The sequence below is a fragment of the Aulonocara stuartgranti genome, assembly GCF_965226115.1.
Source record: "Aulonocara stuartgranti genome assembly, chromosome: 2".
NCBI classification, from domain to species: Eukaryota; Metazoa; Chordata; class Actinopteri; order Cichliformes; family Cichlidae; genus Aulonocara; species Aulonocara stuartgranti.
Window position 1 is genome coordinate 21,612,473 of NC_138940.1, and position 20,415 is coordinate 21,632,887.

The 20,415-nt window shown below is 42.0% G+C and overlaps 1 protein-coding gene across 6 annotated transcripts in view; it reads left to right on the forward strand.

Moving 5' to 3' along the window:
* Positions 1–20,415, forward strand: part of aff2 (AF4/FMR2 family, member 2) — a 214,166-nt gene that overhangs the window by 141,160 nt on the left and 52,591 nt on the right. For all 6 annotated transcript variants that reach the window (XM_082503774.1, XM_082503775.1, XM_082503776.1 and 3 more), the window contains one exon: positions 19,938–20,055. In XM_082503774.1, the coding sequence (XP_082359900.1) occupies positions 19,938–20,055 (118 nt within the window). The remainder of the gene's footprint in view (positions 1–19,937; positions 20,056–20,415) is intronic.

A 20,415-nucleotide genomic window follows, 5' to 3' on the forward strand; every position in this document is an offset into this window, starting at 1 on the left:
TGATTTTTAGGGGTTTTTTGCTATATGAAGTTAATCGCAAATGCAGCCGCTATTAAGTCTTCTGCAGGTGTTGCGCCTCTAATTCACCGAAACATCTGCGGCGACAGGTGTCCGTTTGATAAGGAGAGTCAGCGGCCTGCACGCTTCAGCTCTAACATTCAGATTTAGGCAGCAGACTCGCTATTTGTATCGCAGGGAGACTTTGCAGGGGCTCTGCGTGTAGACTGTGGCTCTGAGGAGGAAACATAAAACCCTGCGTACATGCATGCATGCGTTATGTTTGAAGGTCAGCGAGTAACATTTCCTCAGGCTCTTTTTTAATAAATGTGGTCTCGTTACAGCTTAACACACATTTAACATTTAGATGCTTCTGTTGTTCGTTCGAGTGTAGGGCACCTTGTTATCGATGCTTTTTGAGTTTCCAGCGTTTCCTTTTTTGTTTATTATCCTGGGTTATGGGATGTAATGCATTGTGCATTAGCGTAATCTTATTTCTGCCAGTTGTTACTGTAGATCAAGCATCAGTAATAATCGTCCTGCGGTATGTTGTAGTAAATGAACAGCTTATTCTTGATTCAGCTGGTTAAGTGGCACATGTACAAATGATTTAAGACCTGCATAATTAATGAACACGTTGTTCCTGATTTGTTTTCTTTTCAGTTCATTATTTTTTCCCACCACATTGTTAATCATTACTCTGCAGCGAGGGACCTCCCAGCCTCAGCAGCTCTTGTCCTAAGGTTGTCATCCACTGGGGGTCGGGGTCTGGAGCATATCCCAGCAGTCTTAGGGTGAGAAGCTGGGGTCACTCTGGACAGGTTTTCTAGTCAAACAGGCAAACATTCACAATCACGGCCAATTTAGAATAGCTAGTTAACCGAACATGGATGTCTTTGGACTGTGGGAGGAAAAGATTCTTCTGTTGTGAGGTGAAAGAGCTAACCACTGCACCGCTGTGGCTCCGTTACCTCTGAGTGTATCAGAGTTTGGATACTTTCCTCCCATATAATAGGTTGTTAGTGTCACAGTCACACCATGGAAAACTGTGGTTGTATGATCAAATTATTGTGGCCATATGCAATGTACTCGTGATCTACTTGCATCTTGTAATGGTGGCTTTGAAGACCAGGTCTGCACTAGTCCACTGTTATCAGATTGACACTGGATGGGGTTAAATTAACAATTACATGCGACCTGTGTCTGTTAATTTGGTGATTAGCTGTAAGAAATTGGTAAAAATGTCAAATCTGTATGCATAAATTCACATTAAAGAGAAACTCACCTGGTTACATTCAGTTTCCAACCAGCCTCGTAGATTTGAAACAGAAACTCCTCCATAAATAGTGACATAGTTGCTGCAGGATGGCAGTTTAACTGCAGAGTGACACGGCTGCTTCATATACGAATATAACCAAAGTACTACGAGTCGGCAACCAGCTGAGTTGTATCGCTTACTGCGAAAAGACACCGTAGACAAGTTGCATTTATTGCATTCATAGTGCAACAAACTGGGATAGCATTTATAAATTAGACAGAAATGATTAGCAAATCTTTGCCAGTCTGTCTGAGAATGATGAGTCCATTGCAGTCGAAACAGGTCGCCTCTCGCCACCTGTGTACTGGACTAACCGTCTAAAGTTCTCACCCACAGACTGAGGCTAGGGGTGTTGCATGTTCAGGGCAGCCATGAATTTTTCCAAGATGCACCGATGTTCCTGTACTGTTTTTACCCCAGTGTGACTGAGCAATTATGGAAGCAGTTGATTATAAAACATAGTTTTATTATAACAGCTGCAACCATCTATGGCTTGTATAATAACGGGAGCAAAGGAGAAGGTGAGAGATGATGCTGCCGAGCGATGCTCCACCATGGCAGGATGTTGGGGTGGATGGATGGGTCCAAAAACAATCTCTTGAAGACTGTCAGTGTTTTCAGTTTCCATTTCCGTTTTCATAGTTGAAGCCGTTTATTGGCCAGCAGTCATAAAGAGCATTGTGATATCAGAAGTACAGGTTTAGGGCTGATTAAACAAATGTTTTAGTCGCCGATGATGAGTCTAGCTTTCTCCAGAGGACTGCATATTTGTTGGTGTTGTTTTTTTTTTTTGTAATAATTAATGAATTCATTATTTTTTTGTAGTCTGTCATGTCTGGCAGCTTTTGCAATCAGAATTATGATCTCCACTGTTGTGCCAAACATATTTGCTTTTCCAAGACAAGCTCGGTAAGATCACCTGGTTCATCTTTTTTAATGTATTTAATTGTGCTTCTCTTGTTGCCACTAATTGCATTCTTCACTAAGCATACAGGGAGTGCAGAATTATTTGGCAAGTTGTATTTTTGAGGAATAATTTTATTATTGAACAACAACCATGTTCTCAATGAACCCAAAAAACGCATTAATATCAAAGCTGAATGTTTTTGGAAGTAGTTTTTAGTTTGTTTTTAGTTTTAGCTATTTTAGGGGGATATCTATGTGTGCAGGTGACTATTACTGTGCATAATTATTAGGCAACTTAACAAAAAACAAATATATACCCATTTCAATTATTTATTTTTACCAGTGACACCAATATAACATCTCCACATTCACAAATATACATTTCTGACATTCAAAAACAAAACAAAAACAAATCAGCGACCAATATAGCCACCTTTCTTTGCAAGGACACTCAAAAGCCTGCCATCCATGGATTCTGTCAGTGTTTAGATCTGTTCACCATCAACATTGCGTGCAGCAGCAACCACAGCCTCCCAGACACTGTTCAAAGAGGTGTACTGTTTTCCCTCCTTGTAAATCTCACATTTGATGATGGACCACAGGTTCTCAATGGGGTTCAGATCAGGTGAACAAGGTGGCCATGTCATTAGTTTTGGGCACTCCAGTGATGTTGCAGCTCTGAAATATGGCCAAACTGGTGGCAAGTGGCATCTTGGCAGCTGCACGCTTGACTTTTCTCAGTTCATGGGCAGTTATTTTGCGCCTTGGTTTTTCCACACACTTCTTGCGACCCTGTTGACTATTTTGAATGAAAGGCTTGATTGTTCGATGATCACGCTTCAGAAGCTTTGCAATTTTGAGATTGCTGCATCCCTCTGCAAGATATCTCACTATTTTTGACTTTTCTGAGCCTGTCAAGTCCTTCTTTTGACCCACCATGCCAAAGGAAAGGACGTTGCCTAATAATTATGCACACCTGATATAGGGTGTTGATGTCATTAGACCACACCCCTTCTCATTACAGAGATGCACATCACCTAATATGCTTAATTGGTAGTAGGCTTTCGAGCCTATACAGCTTGGAGTAAGACAACATGCATGAAGAGGATGATGTGGACAAAATACTCATTTGCCTAATAATTCTGCACTCCCTGTATATCTAATTGGCAGAGACACTGCGGATGTAACATTGTCATCAGTGATAAGTTTTCTGAAGGTGTTAAAGCCCATTTTCATTATTTTAAGACATGTTTCCATTTATCTTCCAGGGCTGTGTGGGCTCCCCGGTTTGTCTTCTTGCTAAGTGTTAACATCTTTGGGGAACATATCACCTACTTAATCATTAGAATAAAAAACAATGTTAGATGCATTTTTAACATCACAGAACATTGGAAAGAATCCATGTAAACAGCTGATTTTGGCACCGGGATCAATTTTTCATAAGTTCATCTTTTACTTGCAATGTGTTGTGAAGCCCAGACTGGTGCATTAGGATATAAGAATCTTTTATAAATGAGGCTCGTTGTGTTCACAATCTGAGGGCATTAGTATTCAAGTCTGGAGTGTGACTGTGTGTGTGTGTGTGTGTGTGTGTGTGTGTGTGTGTGTGTGTGTGTGTGTGGTGTTCAGTAGATTGGGCTGCAGAGTGAATGGGCTCATTAGCGGTAGCAGAGTAACACATGGCCTGGGGCACACACAGACACACACTCTCTTTCTCTTTTGCTTTGCTGTCTGTCTCTCTCTCACACACACACACACACACACACACACACACGCACACACACACACACACACAGATATCTGTGGGGATGCTGGGACTAGAGATGCTGTGAGCGATCCACTGGCTATATCCCCCCGTGGAAAGCAACACTCGCTGTCTCACCCACACTCCTCACACCATCCATACAGACACGCATATTTTTTTAGTCCTTGCTCTAACAGCGTTACCCACATACCAATCGTTATTGTGCCACACACACAACCACCCACCTTAAACATCCCACCACAGTGTATATTAGACTGTATCATTCTTTTATTACTTCTCTGTAATCTTCACAATCTCTGCTAGCTGCTTCTGTTTTGTGCGTTATATCCCGTTCACATCTTTCATCACACTGGTGAGGAAAATCGCCTCCAGTGATATGAACTGGTCTTTTTTTTTGTGATTATTTTAATAGTAATAGCGTTCGAGTAGTTCTGGGTGGGTAGTCCTAGTGTTATTTTAGTTAGCGGTGTGAATGGTGTTGAATGGGTTTTACTGAGAGCTCTTTGATGTACAGGTCCTCTGTATTCATAACTGGGGACAGCAATAACTCGAAACCATTCAGACACGGGCAAATCAATATGCTGATATAGTAAAGCTCAACAATGATGGATGTGCTTGCATGAGCAGTAATGAAAACAGGCTGCTCGTTCAGGCTGTCGGGTCAGGAAGTTTAGCAGAATGCAGAAGAAGAACCTACTTTTAGTTCATGGGAAAGTTATTATTATTTAATGAGACCTTATTTCTCGAATAGCAGCTTTTCTTTCACTTGTTGTATCCTAAAGGTGTTCAGATTATATAGAAAGTCAGGATGGGGACAGACGTTAACCACGGGCGGTATATTTATGTAAATGTAGGACCGCTTAAAAACGAATGATGTGAGCAAGAAATAATTATGGGAAATATTAACCAAATGAGAGAAGAATCCAAACGAAACACCTGAACACTTGAGACATGCAGACACATGGGAAGGTTAACAACATCAACATGGGACAACGGGAAACTGACACAATATATACACATGAGGACAGACATGGTAACACATGGGGAATGCAGCAGGAATGAATTAGACGTGTCGAGACAGGGATAGGAAAACTGAACACACTGAACACAGGACGAGACGCTGTCAAAATAAAACAGGAAGTACAACACTGAGACCGTGACGAAGATGTAGGAACTTGTGACACGTAGGGCGAGAGTTGTTACACTCTAGCCGGTCGCCGAGCTGTTAATAAGTCCCCTGAAAACATTGTAGAGCTCGTCAGTCGAACGAGCTCATTAAGGGTGTCCTGCAGATATATTAACACAGACGCTGCATCGCTCGCTGTTTGTCATCGTGGCGATGCTTGAACACAGCCACCATGTTGCTCACCAGCAGGCCGGCCTCTAGGGAGGCAGAGGTCTATACACTATCATAACTCATAATATCATTATAATCAAGTTTGATTTGTTACAAAGCCTACAACTATATGTATAATACATATGTGGATGCTTATGTAGCTACAACTCAAGTATATGTTTCAGTTAATTGTAGTAAAAGAGAATCCAGCACCCAGATAATTTAGGAGTATTTATTTTCATTTATTTTCTAAATGACATCAGAAACAGCAGTATGCGACATTACGTGATGGCAGAACTTCAGTTCATCCTTTGTCTTTTTTTTTTTTTTTTTTTTTTTTTAATAAATAGGACAGGGGGAATGAATGAGAGAAAGAGGGGGAGAGAAAGAAAGAAAACCAAAGGGGAGAAGAGACGGTGAGAAGGGGGGGGAAGAGAGACAAAAAAAAAACTCCTGGGTCACCTGTATGGAGAAAAAAAAACAAACAAACAAAAAAAACAAACAGAGGAGACAGCAAACAACAAAGAGCAACATAATAATAGAGAAAACAAAGCACCATCACAATAAACTAGCTAGTCATAGATATCAATATTTACTAAATAATAAACGATATTGTGCAGCACGCAAGATAGACAGCGCACAGTGTGCTTTGAGGCAGCAGCCAAGAAAGCTTTAGTCCGCGTCTGTGAATACCCATGTGTGCATACCTGTGTGGATCAGCATGCTTGCATTCCAAAGGTTTCTCCATGTAATGATCTGCTAGGGAGTGTGGGGGGGCCACAGCCCCGTCCTCCAGGGTGTGAAGCGGGTATGGAGGAGATCAAAACTCCAGACATCCAGAGGCCCCCAGAACACAAGAGACCATGGAAGACCAACAGAGGGGCAGCCGCGCCACTGTCCCAGTAAGAGCTGAGGAGAGTCCCAGATGAGGGCTCGCCCAGCAGCCGCGGAGCAGAAGTCAGGGGGAGTTGCAGTGACGCGCCCGTGAGCTCCGCCGGCCCCCAGCTGTGCCTGAGTGACCGAGCCCCAGGCCGAGAGGCCGGGGGCACCCCACCTCCAAAGGGGCCCGAGCGAGCCCCAGGCCCCAGGCCCCAGGCCCCGACAAGCGGCCGCCAAGGAGTGAGCCGGTGTGTACCCGGACGCCCACCCCCAGACACAAAGAACCACCAACACACCGACACCTGAGGGAGTCCGCCACCGGCAGGGGAAGTGGTGGTGGGTGGAGATAGGCCTCCAAACCTTGGAGGGCCTGAGGTGTCCCCAGAGAGGTGGCGTCTGATACCCAACCTGACATATAGACACAGACATACAGGCACACACAGACACAAACATCCATTCCCACCCTCATGCTCTCATATGCACTTACTCCACACTCAACCAACGTGGAGACAGACATAAAGAGACGCTGTACACACAATCACACTCCCCAAGCGTACTCTACAAACCGGGTCTAGGTACCCTTGCCCCTGGAGGGGGGAATTGCACCCAGACCCAGGTGGTGTTACCCTTTTCCCTGCGGTGGGGAGAGGCAGACCACCCCGACTCCGCAGCAGCAGGGAGGCCCCACACCCCAGACCGCAGTCGGACGGCCAACTCCTCCTACTAGCCCTCCCGCTCCAGCAGGCCGCAGAGAATGGGGGTGGGAGAAGACTCCAAACCTCCCTCCACCCGCTCATTGTAGTGTTGATGCATATGTGTTCTAAGGTGCAATTAAAACCCAGGAGGGCATGGAGCTACCTGCCAAGGAGCAGCAGGTAAGCGCATAGTCCCTCCTGCTAGCCCTCAATGACTAAGTGTATTTAAAATTGAGAGGTGGGCAACGACGTCAGGGGTGAGGTATACACCCTGATGGTAATTCGGACTCCGTGATTGTGCCCACCCCCAAGATCCTATATGTATGTGTAATGAGAGTGTGAATAATGTGAATGTCTAAGTTGTGGGATAAAATTGAGGCAGAGGCAGCCAGAGATGGGGAGGGAAGGAAGGGAATTTAGGAGTATTTAACATAATAAGACGTTCAGCTACAGGGCCAATTAACCGTGGCACTTTCAGTGAAACATTACTTTAAAAAATTTACATAAAGCAGCATTAGCTGAGTTTAAAAGAAAGACTTAGTGCTTATTGTGATATATCAAATGAAACACACAGAAGAGGTTATTAAAAAGGCTGTAAAACCACTTGCAGAGTCACATGCTCATATATTAATTTGTGTGCTGAAATAGATCATCTCAAAGTTAAGACTAGTGACTGAAGTTAGTGGGAGTAAAGAAATACCTCGACTGATGTGACAGGTTATACACTCACCAGCCACTTTGTTAGACACACCTGTTGAACTAAGATATCTACGTGATTACCTTAACTGTACTTTAAGTAGTCGTGTTTCATTTCTGTTGTAATGTAACCAGACGTGAACGCACTGACGTTGGTGATAAATAATGCAATCATGTTGGCAAGTTAAACAGACAGGTTAAGCAGTATCATGCAGCTTGGCGCAAGTTCAAATGTAAAAACACCTTTTCAAACAGTGTCACCCCTGCTGCTGCCAGGGAACATTATGCTACATATGTAGAAATGGAAACCTATTATAGCCTTCCCCACAGTAGCGCCCGGGGCAAACACACTCTCACACAAGCCACAAATACACAGATGCACATGCACGTATCGCTGAATCCTGGAGGCCGAGAGAAGCAACGTGAAGGTGAAAACAAAAGGTTTTCTTCTGCAGATTTTAGTTTTCATGCAGCCGTGCTTAGTAAATGCTTAATAAATGCTGTATCTGATTTTCTTTGGTTGAGTTATATTGTTAGAATTTATTGATTTACTCACCCGACTAATAATCTTCTTACCAACAAGGAATTTGTATTTCCAGTAATTATTGATAGATGTGTACACTGGTGTCCCACAACAAAGTAACAGCAACAATTTCATAAATCATGTCAAATTTTCACTTTCTATCCTACAAAGACATGCGTTAGGTAAACAAGCACACATGCTGGAGCGTGCACACATGCGTGATTGAGAGGGAGATGGAGAGAGATTATAAAGCCAGCTGTGCGGCAGGAAGCTCTGCCAAGTGAAGGGCAGAACCAGCGAGCTGAAGGCAGATGATAAGATGACAGATGAACTGAGCCCAGATGGCCTCCACATCTTCACTTCACAGTCCCATAATGCTGTTGTAATTGTGCATATTTTCACTCCCTTCTCCGGTTATTTGAAGAACCTGTAGTTACCTGTTCAGCATGATCACTTTTCCTGCAGCCTCTGTTGCGTCGTGTCTCCGCTGGCAGCAGTTTATCTGAGCGGTGGCCTGTCTGGCTCAAAGCCATGCGCTCTCTTGTCTAAAGAGCCTGATCAATTCAGTTTAACAGCAAAGGCAAATGGAACATGAAAAAACAATATCAGCAGCTGTCTATTGTCTCTTGATTGTCCTCCTTGCGTTTAATACCTGCTGGTTAATTAATGGTGACCAAGTCCAGAGTGAACAGTACAGTGTAAAGCTGATGGGACCCTGGAGAAAGACCAGAAAACAAAACCTTTCTGAAAATCTGATGTAAATATCACTATATACGATGAAAGTATAACTTAACCATATACAGGATTAACTATAGTTTTTACAGGGCTTTGTGCAGTCATGTGAAAAACTAAGTGCACCTTTACTGTTTCCAAAGGTATTACCTTGTTACCGTCTTAACTAGGGATGGGTACCGGTATCTGGTGCCATGATGGCACCGGTTCCGACATAAACGGTAGTAACCAGACCGAAAAACAGCGCACATTTCGGTGCTTTATTTTGTTGCTTTTTTTTTCCTGAGCTGTGATACACTTTAGATTCTAGCCAATCATTTTATGTTTCCGAGGATAGTAGGCGGGTCCAGGTACGTACGTTCTTTTAGAGCAGAGCTACAGATTAAAAATGCCCAAGGCAAAGCGGTCAAAAGTCTGGCTGTACTTCACAGCAAAAGATGCAAACTCAGCAGCAACAAGTGCTTTAAGCTGATACTGTGATACTGTCAAAAGAGGTAACACCTCGAATCCAATGAAACACCTGGCGACGCATAGCGTTTTTTTTAAAAGCCGAGAAATGCGCCGTATTTGATAGCTTGCTGCGAGACCTCACACCGAGCACATCTACTGCGGGTGGGTTGCCTGTTATCGGACCGGGAGCAACATCCCCCAAAAACCCAAAGAGGAGAGTCCTGGCCCCTAGCCCTGCCAGTGTAGCAGAAATGATGAGGATGATGATGGCAGCAGCCGTTCTTCTCTGCGTGAGTAGCTTAATGTTGTTCGTGTGTAATTTACGTTGAGTAGGCTAACCACGTTATTACATTAATGCATGTAAGGTGAACTAGCAAACATCATCATAGCTACATGCGGCTGTCTTCTTGTTTGATGGCAGATACTCCCTTCACCCTGGCTAAAAAGGCTAAAATGACCAAAGAAAAAGTGGAAAACAGTTAAACATGAGAGGTTTTTGGACAAAGTTTGTGTTTTTTCCATTGTTTAAGCACTGCTTCCAGCCAAGAGTGATACCATATATGCCCCATAGCTGCAGAAAAGGCTAACATTGTTATCCTTTTACAAAAAAACAGCTGAACATGAGAGGTTTTTGGACCAATTTTGTGTTCTCCATTCTTTAAGCACCGGTTCGAGCACCGTTTAAGCACCGGCACCATTTCAAAAGTACCGGTTTGGCACCGGTATCGGATAAAACCTAAACGATACCCATCCCTAGTCTTAACTTCTATGGAAGCTGTAAGGGTCGACTTTGTTTTCCATAGGACCGCACATCTATTCAGTTAAAGCACAGAATCAAACAACAGTTGCCTCCAGCTGCTTTATATTGATACAATAATAGAGAAAACCCCAGGAATTAGTGATAGTGGGAAGGAAGAACTCCCTTTTTGTCAGGAAGAAAATTTCAGCTGAACCAGGGTCAGGGAGGGGCATTACAGACAGCGTGCAGAGTTTGATATAGATATAGACTTTCAGCCTGTTCTCACAACAATATAGTGACGATTTGTCACGTCCGGAGGCGTTCCTGAGGAACGCGAAAGGTGACCTTCAGCATTCATATGCTACGTGCTGGGTTGTGGATGAAATCCAGCAAAAATGATGCTCCTGCGGTCATACACGTTCCAGCCATGTATCCCTAACCCTGTAACCTTATCCCTAACCTTAACCAGCACTCTAATGACGTTAGATAGTGTTTTCCAAAGCAAATTAAGTAAAACGAACGTACATGTGTAGATTTATTCCAAACTCATGTTTCCTCATTTTCCGATCTGGTAATATAGGGACGTGCTGGGTGCCCGGAAGCGTAATATACTGACGTTTTGTCACCTGGTGTAAAATGTTACGCTTTGGGAGTGAGAACATGTCACTATTTTAACTAAAGTATTCTTAATTTAAGCACAAATCAACCTGAATGCAAAAGTAATCTTAAGCTTGTTTTTGAAAGGGGCTGCTTCAAATCATGATGAGTCATAAAGCAATTAAACAAAACCTGAGGTTGAACTATAATAACAATCATACATGTCTAGTCAGATTTAGCTAAAAAACAGTATAGTTCAAGTTTAGGAGGAGACAATGACTTAAGTTTTTTAAAAAGGCCCTTTCACAGTGTACACACCTCCTCATGCACTCAGACTACCAGATGTGTGTGGCTGTGTAAACACACTCTGTAACCACTGCTGTGTTTTTGTGGTCAAGCTGGACCCACAAACAATGAGGCATCATGACACTAAAAGACAGATATTCTGTACTTGAGTAGAAATACAGATACTAGTGTTAAAAATACTCCAGTAAAAGTTGAAGTACTCATTCAACTTCTTTACTCCAGTAAAAGTGAAAAAGTACCGGCTCTGAAATGTACTCAGAGTAAAAAAGTAAAAGTAGCTGATTTTCTATCACCTATTTTTATGCAAAGTAGGCTGAACCTTGTGCTGCATTCATTTAACAATAAAATAAAATTAGTAGATGGGAATAATAAAGTTACTCAGCTGGAATCAGGAAAGAGAAAAAGAAGGAAAAAAACATGTTTATTTTCTGAGGGTGACTTTGCCTCGAAATAGAAAACATGTGTAGGGAAGAGGTTCAAGTAGATTCAGCAGGTGGAGGAATCCTAGAAATCAGTAGTAGTGGCTCATTGTGTGGGAAAGAATCACAGCTCATGATCATTTCTGTTCAGAGCTCCAGCAGATTTTTATAGCTCAGGCTGTGATCAGCTGACCTGCTGCTGCTCTGAGGTTTACTGCTCTTTGTGGATTTACCTGATTTTAACAGAAGTTTCATGAGCTGATTTTCATCCTCGACACTGACACTACACGGTCTATGCTGGCTTTGTATTAGACAGTATGAAGTTGGTATGAAGGTAGAATTCGGTCAGTGGATCTCAGCATCCTCAGCTTAAAATCATATGAATCTCTGCTCCCCTCGATGTAACCAAACTCTGCCCATGAAACCACGGCCGCTGTGCACCAGTCACACTGTTCTTTACTTTAAATCCATCACAGTGCAGCAAACTAACCTGTTTGTCCTGCACTGAACTGCAGAGGATTTTCATGCAACCTTAAATAACAACCTCAGTTTGGTTTGTAGCACATTTCACAATATGAAAAAAACCCATAATGCCACATGTACTTTACATTTCCAGTTCATCAAACAGCGTCCTTACTATTAAATCTACCCTCTGTTCTTCCTCTCCTGCCTTTCTTATCTTTCTCCATCTCTGAGTGAAGTCAGCTCTCTTCCTTTTCTGTGAAATACAGCAGCTGGACCTTCAGTTGTTTGTTGAACTGATAGAAAGGTTACATTTGAAATCACCTGACACTTAAAAAAATGTAACTCCCTTTCTGCTCGCTCGTCTTCTGTATGGATAGAGGCTGAAGTACCGCAACTTACAGACACCTGCAGTTTTTCGGGTGTTGTGCCAAGAAATTAATAAATAAAAACACCCAATTTAACCCCTTCAACTATGCCACACAGGGTTTTGGGGTTTGTTCGTTTTTTGCATCTTTCATGTCTTTTTGTGCCACATCTCCTGGTAATAAATGCATTTCATGTGTTTCAGTTTGGGCTCAAATCACTTTGATGTTTGAAACCCGCCGTGATGTGAAATAAAAAACCCTCAAAGCGTTAAACCAAAAGTAACGAGCCTGTTTTGAAAATGTAAGGAGTACAAAGTACAGACATTTGTTTGAACATTCAGGGAGTAAAAGTAAAAAAACTACTCAGGTAAAGTACAGAACTGAAAGCTCTACTTCAGTACAGTTACTTTGTTACCTCCCGACTCTGCTGAAGGACCAGCATTATGTGCAGCGTTGCAGCTTGCTGTAGCACAGGACTGTGACCCACACACACATTTTCCACACGTCTCACTGGTATGATGAAGAAAACAAAACCTCCAAAAACCAGGAATTACTTCTACCGAGCTCTCCCCCTTGACCCTGTTGATAGTTCCAACCACGAATACTTTGTTGAGTCACTATTTAAAAGGCTGCAGCCTTTAAATATGTGGGTGTCGTGTGGATCTTGTGAGGCCCACTGGACATATCAAACCAACGGATCACTTTGTCAAGGCTGTAAGGCTTTCATTTCCCCTGTTGTGCCTGTGATTTTATCACACAAATAAACAGACACCGAAGCTTCTGCTGGAGCCTGAAGATCTGACAAAGGCTATTTTGTAAGTCTTATCTGTGTTACTTATGCAACGTTGACACAGGAATACACAGGAAAAAACCCAGAGCGAAGCCTCTTTGTCCTAAATAAGCAAACAGGTTTGATGCTTACGACATAAACAAGGACAGAAACACTAATTGGAAGCACTGAAGAGGAAATTGTCTTTCGGGTAGTTTGTATACAGGAAACATATGTCCTGTCACTTCCTTTATATACAGCCTTATAACACAGACTGAGCTGAGTGATTATAAATACATGAACGAGGTAATATAAGATATTATGGGAGACAGGATATCAACAATAGGGATTTAATAATGAAATAAGAGCTAATATCTCAAGCTCACTCAGAGATAAGTGACATATGTTTCACCGTTTCTAACTGACAACAAGGGGAATGTGTTTGGAAAAACTAGTAACTCAGTGTCCATCAAGTCATCGGCTCAGACACACTAATGCACTCCTAGATGAAGTTTGTATGTCTTAACTTGAGCTAAACATCTGAGGCATGTACACGAGACGTCCACTTAAAAGCTGCTCCGTCAGTCTGCACCAGCTGGCGCCGCATTTTAATTTGGCAACAACGGCGGCATTAATTTATTTCTGACGGCTTGATGGCTGATTCCTGAGGAAAGAGGAGGAAAGCAAGCCAGATGTAATGCTTTCACACGCATACTCATCTCCTTTCATCTCCTTCCTTCAACACATACTGTTTATGTTGCCAGAATAAAATAGGCTAGAGAGCACTCAACTGAAAATCCCATTGAGAGTAAAAGACGCTCACCCTCCTCCTTTAACTTCACTCGGCGCTCTTTAAACAAAAACGAAACACATCAGAGCGGGAAACGTAAACTCGTGTCGGGCAGTTTTTGTCTTTTGACGAATGACGAGCTGAAACAAAAAAGCCTCCCATCGGATGCATTAAATGCCCTTTGCACCGTTTGCCCATAATGTTTCTATTGTGGTGTGAAAAAAGACATTTTATGTTGCAAACGTCTGATAGCAACACAATGAATAATTTAAAAAACTAACATCACCCAGGTCCACTTAAACAGTTCTGCAGAGGGAGCCCGGCACTCGTACAAGTCTTTCCAGCACTAATGACAAACAAGTGCAGCCTACTTCGATGCAGCAGATGCTCAGCTGATGTTTGTTCTCACCTTGATTTCTTGCCAGATGTCTTATCGGCACTGTGGGCTAGCTGCCCACCGAGGAGAGTTAGAAAGTAGACACTCATTAAATAAGACGGTGCTTTATATGAAAGCAAGCTCCAGTTTTTCCTGGAGCAACAACAGAAGCAGATTGTAATCCGGCTTAAGAAAAAACTGCTGACCAAAAGACTTCTGCCTGCCATCAGGGTCACGTCAAGTCCAGTGTCATATTTTGGGATATTTGGGGGTGAACTTTGAACTTTGCCAGATCTTTTTGCACAGTAGTGGACAATCAGTTTGCTTTTGGACCTTTATGTAAACTAAATGATAACTACTTAATAATTCTCTTGAAGAGATGCATCAGGTAACGTCCTCTTGTAGCACTGATTTAAGCCTCATTTGTCCAAAAGTTATTCATTTGTTAGATGGAAAAGAAAGAGTGGCATACTGTAGTCGCGCCACAGTCTGGGTCTTTTGGACTTGAATCAATAATATTAATGAGCCTCCTCTGCAAGAGAGATCTGCTGCTGACTCAAACACACTTGGTTCTCTTTGGTTACACATCAAAAGATCTTTAAAGGCAGTAAGGGACATAAAAACGTCGGCTTAGACTGAAGTCCAGGTTATGTCTGCTGTTACCATCTGTCTGGCATCTCAACTCATTTCTTCATTAATCTGAGCATAAGCAGGATCGTCACTAAAAAACCTGACAGTCCTTGTTTTCAGTTTCATGCTGAAACAATCCAGAAATGCAGTTTCTCAGTTAATGTTCACAACATTCGTCACATTGCCTCCCATTTCCTTATCAGGTATCTGACGGACACAACACTCACCACTCCAACATAAACACATACTAGACTTTAAACAGTGATATTGGGCCAAGCTGTATAACATCTCAGATTCTGACTAAAGAGAACTGAAGGAGCAACAAGTGTTTAAAAGATCATTGTCTGAGGATATAATCCATTATTTGTTTTAATCAGATTGACAGTGAACAGTAAAAAGCAGTATTAAGAAACTAGAAACAGAAGTTATTTTTCATAGGTACTGCAAATATGAAAAATAAATTAGTGGGGAAAAGCACTACAACTGTAGTCTGGAAACATTAATATAATTATAATCATTGTAAAAAATAAAGCTGACTACTGATTTCACCTACCGTGGATTATTTTTAGAACATAACTCTCGCGATAAACGAGGGGGCGCTGTATATCAAAGTAGCGGGTAAGGCCTAGCAGACTCAATCCGGTCCACTCGCCTGTGCCGAGACACCGATCAGCCAGCGCTGACTCAGTTATCATGTTGAGTAGCCCTTCTCATTGTTGTCATGAACTGGATATCGTCTTTGTCCTGCCTTCCTCAAGAATCAAGTAAAAATAAAAAAATAAAAGTCGCATTAATATTTTACTTAAATCTGTTAAATAATCAGAACTATGACTCAGAATTCTTGAATGAAGTTTCCCTCGTTCTGCTCGATGTGTTCAGATGACATATATTCACTATATCAGCTTTAGGGCGTCAGCATGTCAGTTTGTTTGTAGTGTATCATGGCGCCTCCCAGGGGTTAACAGAAGATGAATTAATACATCCGCTTCTCATCTGGATGCATTTGGCCTCATCAATAAATTTCCCCCAGGCATAGGAAAGGTTACCTAATGACATTTAAGCAGCACTGACATTAAGCAGTATATACATAACCATCACAGCACATGAAGAAAATCAAAGTCCCCTGTTACAGGAAAAAAAGAGAGAGAGAAATAATTGGGAATCATATCACTGACTCATTTCCTGTGTTACTGTGATGCTGATTCACCAGCCAGGCAAAGAAAACCAACACACATACATGAAGCTTTCCTGCGTTTCTTAAAAATACTTTCCGAGGGTGCCTTCGTATGTCTTCCAAACACACAACTGGCAGAGACTGCACGATGTAGGGTATGCATAGGGGCGCACACAAACATGTATACGAGGGTTTAACACAGTGCTTTGCCAATATTGTTTCAACCGGTTTGCTATTTATTAATTTAATTTAATTGAAACTGAAAGAGAGGGAAGACAGAGAATAGATGAGTAATGATAGAAGAAAAACAGGACAGAGACTGCATTCATACAGTCTCTGTCACTGTGTGTGTGTGTGTGTTGCCCGAGGAACAGTTGATGGATTTGCTGCTTGACTGCTCACACAGATTGGTGCCTGCTGTGATGGCAGCCTTGAACTGAAATTACGTGCACACTCTCACATACACAAAGGGAACTACACATAATTGCAAAAAAACTGTGTGCGCGCACGAGTGTATTTGTGTGTATTCTTAAGTTGGGACGAGCGGGCGTGTTGCCTCCAGGAGGCCATTTAAAGCTCTGTGGAAGGATGGATGAACACAAGGCCAGCCGAAGCACCAGAGAAGATGAGACAGGTTCAAAATGCTGTGTTTATGCATTGATTAGTAGCTAGGCTTTTTTTTACCCACTGATAGGTGCGTAATTTTTTAGCAAATCAGTCATAAAGCAGTCGACTCCTCTGATTATTATCTTTTGTTCAAAAAAGTGTGTGAAATGTTTTTGAAGTGAAGAGAAAACAGGGATTAGTTTAAACGTCCTGAAGGATCTCAGAGCCGCTTCCTGAGCTCAGTTTTCCAGTTACTCTGATGATAGGCTGAGATCATAGTTCATCCAGGTCTTGTTAACTCCTCCCTGATGACACAAATGAGAGGTGGACAAATAGTTTGGTCTTGAAAGTTGTGAAGATTTGTGTTTTGTTCCCATGTTTGGGCTAAACAGGGATAGCAGGGAGAAAGAACGTTCAACGACACCATCTATTAATCCACCAATAACGACGGAGCCTGAGAAAAGATTCTGTCTTACACAAAAACTACTTTACCTCACACTCATTTCTCCCCAGTTCCATCAGGATATATGAGTTTTTATTAAATGCCACATACGATCATTAGCTGACATCAGGTGTTTGAACCAGGTAGCTGTGAATTCCCTATGGAGACGCTGAGGACAATAAATTGTATGTAAAAGTAGCTATATTGGACATATATGTTCAATTAAATTAAAGTGTGTCAATAATCTGTATATGTATGTCTCTTTATGTGATTCTTATTTCCTTCTGTGGCTCTTAGTGTGATTTAATTTGACACCCTTGATTAAAGAATGAAACACATTGGTTAAAAACTGAATGACCATTGAATGAATGGGATCATCTCTAGTGGAAAGTTACTGAGACAGTGTTGTTTAGACTAGAATGAGAGAACTTCTATAATAAAACTGTTAGGGGCACACCACCATTTTGAGATCCACGGCAGCGTGTCATGCAGGACGCATCTCCCTTTTAGAAGTAATAAAGTGTTAAATGGTCTACTGAGCAGTGTTTTGTCTTCCATCGGATGCCTCTGAGAAATCCAAAGAACTCGGTGAAGTGTTGATATTTACAATTGGGGGCTCGTCCGGGATTCCAATAGGAGGCTGAGGAAGATAGATTGGGCGATCTGGACACAAAAGAAGGTGTTGATATTTACACCTTCTTTTGTGTCTTTTTCTTCATTTTGAGTATAAAGCGATGAAATTAAATTGTCATACGTTGTACTTGGGTAGGGGTTGTGGTGACACGGAGATTTATTTATTCATTTTAAAAATGGAGGCAAGCCCAGAATTTGTAATAAAACACTGATAATGTAACGATATTGCAGATTATTTGAATGTTGCATACATACACACACAAAGGCAAATATAAACTGGAAAAAGGGATAAAATGTAAATCATTCAAATTTCCCGCCAAAACTGCTGGTAAGTTATCATAGCCATCATTTGGAGTAGATGTCCCCAAGCCCCACGGCACGGACCGTGGTCGTTTGGGCCACAAGACTTGAGGCTCGGGTGTGAACTTTATGGGTTTTATTGGTTTTTATCGTTAACTCGGTTTCCCTGGGTCTTTTCCCGTGTGTTATGAATAAATCTTTTTTTTGGTACCAGTACTGGTTTTATTTTGTTGTATTTATCCGCAACACCTTAAAGGTCGGTGTGTGAAAATATTGTCGGACATAAACCGGTCTGTGGCGCAAAAAAGGTTGGGGGGCCGCTGCTTTAGCATCAGGGATTTTGGGACAAGACCCTCAAAGTCAAACTTTTCTCAAACCTGAGGTAAGAATACCACTGATTGATGAATTAAATGGCTATCCAGGCAATCGAAACATGGAAAGTCAACTACCTCTGCTTTTATTTAAATGAGAACCGTTGTTGGGTGCTGATTAAGCTCACATCCCACGAGGCCAGAGAGCAGCGGTCCGGGTTATAGTCTAACCCAGCGGTCCCCAACCCCCGGGCATCGGACCGGTACCGGTCCGTGAGTCGTTTGGTACCGGGCCGCGAGAGTTGAGGCTCAGGTGTGAAATGTATGGTTTTCAGGGTTTTTATCGGTTTTCAGCGTTATTTTGTTATCGTTTTTATCGTTAACTCGGTTTTCCTGGGTCTTTTCATGTGTGTTATGAATAACTCTTCTATTTTTCAGTACCGGTACTAGTTTTATTTTGTTGTATTTTTCCGCGACACCTTAAAGTCCGGTCCGTGAAAATATTGTCGGGCATAAACAGGTCCGTGGTGCAAAAAAGTTTGGGGACCGCTGGTCTAACCCACAGGCCTTTGCTACATGTCTTCCCCCTCTCTCTCCCCTCTTTGCTGTCTCTATCCAAAAAAAGCAAAATGCCAATAAATAATATAAAATAAAATAAAAACATCCAACAGAACACCCCTGTTAGACTAATGAACAAACCATTTGCTTTTCGAGGTAAAATGCATTTTTCTTCCTCTTTATTTTACATGAACATCGCACATATTCAAAATATAAATAATAGTCATCTAGAACCCCGCTCATCGCTTTAACGCAACAAACACGTTGGCTCATCTCATTCGAACCAGACTGATAGAGAGCTACAGTCTTGACACTAAAGCCAGAGAAGCAGTACAAGCAAGAGTGAAAGTCACGACCCAGCAGGTACTTTAAACAGCCCTGACACTGATTGAGACTAAGTGGCAGGATGAGTCAGTAAACACTGTAGGGCTTCATCCAGTAGCAGTGAACAAAGGATGTTTGCACCCACACATGTCGTGCATAAATTAAAGTATATTTATATAAGAAGGGCACTTCTGATACGTTTTTAATGTGCTTGTTCAAATTCATGTCCACTTAAGGGCAATTTACTTCCTGAGTTTGAAAGTTGGATTTAAACAGACAAAAAGATTTGAGTTCAAGCCAGCAGAGAGGTGACTTTGGTGATAGAGTCCTCTTGGCTGTGCAACATTTGAAATCAATAAAAGACATAATTGACTTGAGCTGGCGAATGAGAGGTCATGCCAGAATTTTAAAGTCTTTTATAGTGGATGTCATGTTGTTTAGAGAGAAAGGAAGAGGACATGCAGATGTTTAAGCCATGATTCTTTAAAAAGATCATTTCCTGTCCTAAATTTATGGATGATTGAAGATTAAGTATCATCTGGATAAAGACCATCTAATGTTCTGAAAGTGTAAACCTTTGTTTCTGACAGGCAGTGCTGACAGTCATAACAAAAGCAAAAAGCAAAGCAGCGAGTGGACATCCGTGTCATCCCGCAAAGTGTGAAACTTTGTGCTGAAACTTTTTGGTGTAACCTCATTAGCGGTGACAGTGTCCGTCGCTGTGCTTTCTCAGCATCCAGTGAAACTGATTTTGTTTTGTTCCATTGTGACATGTTGATCCCCCACACACACACACACCCCATCTACCCCCCATTCTGTCTGTCTTTCTTTTTTAGTGGTGCATCAGGGAGCAGCAGTGAATCAGAAAGCAGCTCAGAGTCTGACACCGACGAGTCTGAGAGCAGCTCCAGTGACAGCGAGTATAATCAGGCCTCCCGCACAAACACTCCAGAGGTAGGATGACAACTCGATCTGTGTGTGTGTGTGTGTGTGTGTGTGTGTGTGTGTGTGTGTGTGTGTGTGTGTGTGTGTGTGTGTGTGTGTATGTGTGTGTGTGTGTGCTTGTGTGTATTTATGCAGATTTCCTGGTAACTGTGTGCACACAGTTGGGTACCAACTGGGTAAACACACAATTTATTGGGAGAAAATGCTAACCATTGTTAAAATGGTTAAATACAAATAAGTAAATATTATATTCCCTTATGTTTAATGTATTGTAAAATAAATGAAGAGTCATGAAAGGTGATCCTTTTTCTCAGCTGTTAGATCTCATTTAGCCAGTTTTTTTCTGTATCACATGCAGTAATGTGTTAA